The 5,404-nt window shown below is 47.5% G+C and overlaps 2 protein-coding genes across 2 annotated transcripts in view; one reads left to right on the top strand and one right to left on the bottom strand.

The window, feature by feature from the left end:
• Positions 1-2,212, top strand: part of RFXANK (regulatory factor X associated ankyrin containing protein) — a gene marked incomplete at its 5' end in the record, with an annotated part of 14,595 nt that extends 12,383 nt beyond the window's left edge. The window contains one exon of the mRNA XM_015428372.1: positions 1,820-2,212. Within this exon, the coding sequence (XP_015283858.1) occupies positions 1,820-1,878 (59 nt within the window). The remainder of the gene's footprint in view (positions 1-1,819) is intronic.
• Positions 2,213-4,311: 2,099 nt separating this feature from the next.
• Positions 4,312-5,404, bottom strand: part of NR2C2AP (nuclear receptor 2C2-associated protein) — a 20,140-nt gene continuing 19,047 nt past the window's right edge. Inside the window, exon 6 of the mRNA XM_015428373.1 lies at positions 4,312-4,653. Coding sequence (XP_015283859.1) covers positions 4,537-4,653 — 117 coding nt within the window. The 3' untranslated portion in view covers positions 4,312-4,536. The remainder of the gene's footprint in view (positions 4,654-5,404) is intronic.

Raw genomic sequence — 5,404 nt, forward strand, 5'->3', positions numbered from 1 at the left:
GTTTGTTGTGGGGAGGGGAAGGGAAAGGAGTTTGTAAGCCGCTCTGAGACACCTTTGGGTAGTGAAGGGCGGGGTATAAATCCAATCTCTTCTCTTCTTCTATGTTTGTGGCCATCACTACATCCTCTGGCAGCCAATTCCACATTTCTGTGTAGTCTTTCCTTTTGTCCATCCTGACCATACTACCCATCAGCTTCATTGGATGCCCTCAAGTTCTAGTATTTGGGGAGAGGGGGAGGAAAATGTCTCTTTTGTCAACTCCCTCCACCTCGTGCATAATTTTTAAAATCTCGATCTTGTCCCCTCATTGGCCATCTCTTTTAGAAGAAGAAGAGAAGAGATTGGATTTATATCCCGCCCTTCACTTGGAGTCTCAGAGCGGCTTACAAACTCCTTTCCCTTCCCTTCCCCACAACAGACCCCCTGGGAGGGAGGTGGGGCTGTGAGAGCTCTGAGAGAAACTGCTCTTTTTCAAGAACAGCTCTGACAGAACTATGGCTTGGAAAAGTCCCAGACTTGTCAGCCTTTCCTCATTGGGAAGGGGCTCCAACCCCTTAATCATCTTGGTTGCTCTCCTCTGTCCTTTTTCCAGCTCTGCAATTGTTCTTTTTGAGACACGGTGACCAGAACTGTATATTAGCATGTTAGACAAAGAGTATCCCGCAAAGTACAGCCATATAAGTTTTCTTTCTAGAAACCACCAAAAAGCATCAGGGATACAAAGCAACCCTAGAAATACACTGATTTTGACCCAATTTACAATGTATCAGGGTACAAAAATACCTCATGATTTTGGGAAAAAACCAGAAAATTCTGAGCCAGGGAAGCATTTTGAAGTACTCTGGAGAGAGACGGCCCCTCCTGAAAACTGACCCTAATAACTTGCAGAACATTTTCCTCACCACAGATAGAGATATCCTTGGGGTAGAAAAATACTCCGAACAGACAACAAAAGTTAGGGTTTTTAAAGTTATGATTAAAACAGTTATTTTCTGCCTCATATGAAAGTGTGTTTTTCCCCTCAGGCTCTGGGTGTTTGGCTATTGGAAAACACATTGAGGAATTTCACATTACCCTTTTTAACCCGTTTTGAAGCTGTTTTTGATCCGTCATGGAGTAAACCAGTATAGGGCTGCCATTTCACACATGGCTTTCCCCTTCCGGTAAAGAGCTGGATCTGAAGCGGTTTGCCATTTCAGACTGCACCGCTTTTTCCCTGCCGTTTTTCTTTTTTGCAGGCGATCTCCAGCTTTTTGTTTTTTGAACATTCACTTTAGAGCACTATAGCGCTATAGCACTATAACAAAACACTCCAGGCATTTCAATGGGGTTGATATAATGCTGTTGCGTTATAGCGCTATAAAGCGAACGTTCCAAAAAAAACAAAAAAAGCAAATCGAAACCAGGAGAGGAAACTGAAGACTACTTGGAAGCGGTTGACTGGTAAAACGCTTCAGCCCCGTTTCCTAAGCGGGACAGAAGCATTTGTGTCTGAAATTACAAATATATTCCTGTAGGGAACTGGTTCTAAAACGGTTCTGTCTGAATGACAGACCAGAAACCGTTTGGGAACCGTTCCTCTTCCGGATTATATCGTCTGTCTGAAATTCCTCCCCGTGTTCCACCATGACAAAACGTTTCTTTTTCTTACGGGACATTTTTCTAACCCATGATATGTTGGGATTTGAGTTGGGCCATAAACATATCCTAGAGAAGGATTTGGTTTCCCCCCTCAGAATATGGATTCAGGGTTCAGTGACTAAATCAGTGACATTATTCTATGCTCTTCCCCCCCCCCGCCCCCCTTCTCGGCCTTTAGTCCAGCAGGTGATTGAAAACCATATTCTGAAGTTATTCCGGAACAGAGAGACTGACTGAAAGATCCCCTCTCTCGGTCCAGGCTTGGCACAGAGGGGAATAACCTGCCATGAAGAAGAAAACAAGAATTGAATCACACAATTGCTGTGGCGCCTGGACATGGGAAAGGGAGGTGGTTGGAAATTCCAGGAACTGGAACTCTCCACTGCACTTCTTGCCAAGACGACGGGGGGCTTTGGAAATTAGCCTCATCTCTCTGGCCAGAAAACAATGAGTGGGATGTATGGCGGTACTCCTCCTGAGTAAGACGATTCCTCTCCCCCGGTGCTTACAGCCATGCCATGCAGATGGCAGACGGGGAACACAGACCTCCGGATTGCTCATGTAAGCAAGTCAAGCCACAAACTGCTAGAAAAAAAGAGCTTGTTTGTTCCCTGTGACTACAAGTCTGTATGTGTGTGTGTGTGTGTGGACTATTTCCTACTCACGTTTAAAAAAAGAAAAACTTTATGTATGCATTTTTAAAAAAAATATCAGATGACTTCCTAAGATCAAAAGGAATTTTGGGGGTTTCCAGAAAAATAGCTGCAAAGAGAACGAAATGTGCCTTTTCATTCTGGCTTGCAAACTGTCGCCTGGCTCGGTCACCTAGGGCGACGCGGGATGGCTTCCCCAGCCAAGTAAGAATGAGAACATTTGTAAAATGTGAAAACAGTGGGCGGAAGGTTTCATTGTATGTTTTGTTTGGATACCATGGCCCCAAAGGACAAGCCAACACTGTGGCCAGAGGGCTAATAAAACCACTTGTGGACTTTCTTTGAGGGGCCGACTGACCAAAATGTCACATCCATTTTGTTAGTTATTTGACACGTGTTTTCTCCTGTGTCCAACCAAACTTGAAAACGTACCGTACACACATACCCTCATTTTCCCCCCATAACAAAAAGTAATATGAAGAAGAGATTGGATTTATACCCCGCCCTTCACTACACAAAGGAGTCCAAACTCCTTTCCCTTCCCCTCCCCACAACAGACATCCTGTGAGGGAGGTGGGGCTGAGGGAGCTCTGACAGAAACCACTCTTTTTCAAGAACAGCTGTGTCAGAACTACGGCTTGCCCAAGGATATCCAGCAGGTGCAGGTGGAGGCGTGGGGAAATCAAACCCAGTTCTCCCAGATTAGATCCTGCGCACTTAACCACTACACCAAACTGGCTCTCAATATGCAATCTGAGACTTCTCTATTTCTTCTTGCATTCTGGAGTGTCCAGAAAAAAGAACCCTGATGAACCTTGCATTTGTTTATTTAGTCGTTCAAAGCCCTTCTGCTGTGCTGCTATATTAGAAAGCAGTCCATTGACCAAACTTGACCCAGTAAAGATGATCTTTCTTCCTATCAAGAAACAGTACCAGTTTTATTTAACTGTAAGCAGGGGTCATCTGGGGCCGGAACGAGCTGGAGAAGTGCTCCGGCAGCCCAGGAGCAGGCACAGATGGTGGTGGTGGTGGTGGCAGCCAGCCCCGCCCCCAGTGCGCTTGCGGAGGAAGTGAGAAGGGGTTTAAAGTTTAAACCCCTTCTCTCTAGAGTTGTACCGCAGCAGTGGCACGATCTCTTATTGTATCCTGGGGCCCCATAAAATACAATGGAAAGATCATGCCACCACTGCGGCGTGACGCCAGAGAGAAGGGATTTAAACTTTAAACCCCTTCTCTTTTCGCTCCCCCCCCAAACTCGCTTTTGCAGGCTGGCTGGGGAAGGGGAGGCATTTGAAGATGCCCCCCCCCTTTTGCTTCCCCTTCTGACACGGGGCGTGGCAATATGTCAATGAGTTATGCTAATAGGCAGGGCTATTTTGGGGCAGGGACGCATAGGAATGGAGTTCCGGCTGGCTCCTGAGTTGGCCACGCCCAGCAAGAACTCATTAGCATAATAGGCCACACCCAACAGCAAAAACTCATTAGGATTGGCTACATTAGGGGTGTGTGGCCTAACATGCAAAGGAGTTCCTGCTACAAAAAAGCCCTGGGTTTTGACCACAAACAAAGTAAACAGAATAAGAAGCAAAAGGTGGGCGTGGCTGGATGACCACACTTCTGGTAACACGGGGGTGTGGCCTAATATGCTAATGAGCAGTGCAGTCAGGGCTGTGGCCTAATATGCTAATGAGCTGCTGTTGGGTGTGGCCTATTATGCTAATGAGTTCCTGCTGGGCTTTTTCTACAAAAAAAAGCCCTGCTGATAGGTATGCTAATGAGCCCCTGCACCTCTTTTTCTATGAAATGACCCCTGGTTGCAAGATGTCTTACTCTTATAAAGAGTAGTCGTCTGGTAGTGGAAAGTCCTGTCCAAGTCACAGCTGAGCTGACTGACAGAAGACTCCTGTTGGTTTTCAAGGCAACAGACATTCCGAGGTGGTTTTGCCATTTCTGGCCTCAGTGTCACGACCCTGGTATTCCTTGGAGGTCTCCCATCCAAATACTAGCCAGGGCCGGCCCTTCTTGGCTTCTGAGGTCTGGCTAGCCTGGGCTATCCAGGTCAGGGCGAGAGGTAGGCTACTTTCCTTCAAAATCTTCAAATAAAAGGATGAAGGGGAGGGGAAAAGGCGTTTCCAGAAAGCTTAGCAACCCCATGGCCAAGGAGATGTTTTCCTGGAGAATCCTGGTAGGAGCGTGGAACCTCTCAAGGAAGGGGAACGAAGGAACAACGCTTCCTTTTGCATTAAAGCTTTCCCCCGAGAACATCCAGGTGGTAGACGACGATTCGCCCAAAGAAATCCGTGCTGTCTTCAAAGGTGATTTTCAATTTATCCAAAAGCGCCTCTGGGAGAGAAAAGCTGTACAGAAAGTAATTAAGGAGAAAAAGAACTTGACAGAGAAAAGAGAAGAGATTGGATTTACACCCTGCCCTTCCCTACCCAAAGGAGTCTCAGAGCGGCTGACAAACTCCTTTCCCTCCCCCTCCCCACAACAGACACCCTGTGAGGGAGGTGGGACCGAGAGAGCTCTTTCGAGGACTGCCCTTGAGAGAACAGCTCTGACAGAACTGTGGCTTGCCCAAGGCCATCTGGCAGCTGCAAGTGGAAGAGTGGGGAATCAATCCTGGCTCTCCCAGATTAGAGTCCGCGCACTTCACCACTACACCAAATTGATAGCTTGCACAGGGGAAACCCCCCCCCAAAGCAGACAGGCAAACAACAGCACGGGTGGCCAACTTTATTTCTACAAATGTGAAACCAGACAGTACCACTCCTCCACTTAAGAGTTGCTAATTCTGGGTTGGAAACTCCTGGAGAGGGGGGGGGCGGTTAGGGAGGGGGAGGCACCTCAGCAGGGCACGCTGCCAAAGTCTACCCTCAGAAGCTGCCCTTTTGTCCAGTGGAACTGATTGCCATAGCTGGGGTGAGCAGTGATTCCAGATCGCCAGACCCCACCTGGAGGTTGGCAACCCTGCCTCCAGTATGTCTACTGTGTATGGAGTTGGGACCATGAAGTCTCTGTTGCTGACTGGTTGGGATACTGTGACTTCCTGAAAGGTTTGCAAACTATTCCAAACACTTGGAATGTTTGCAGTTGGGGGGGGGGGGGCC

This window comes from Gekko japonicus, unplaced genomic scaffold (assembly GCF_001447785.1).
Source record: "Gekko japonicus isolate JY-2015 unplaced genomic scaffold, Gekko_japonicus_V1.1 scaffold5368, whole genome shotgun sequence".
NCBI lineage: Eukaryota > Metazoa > Chordata > Lepidosauria > Squamata > Gekkonidae > Gekko > Gekko japonicus.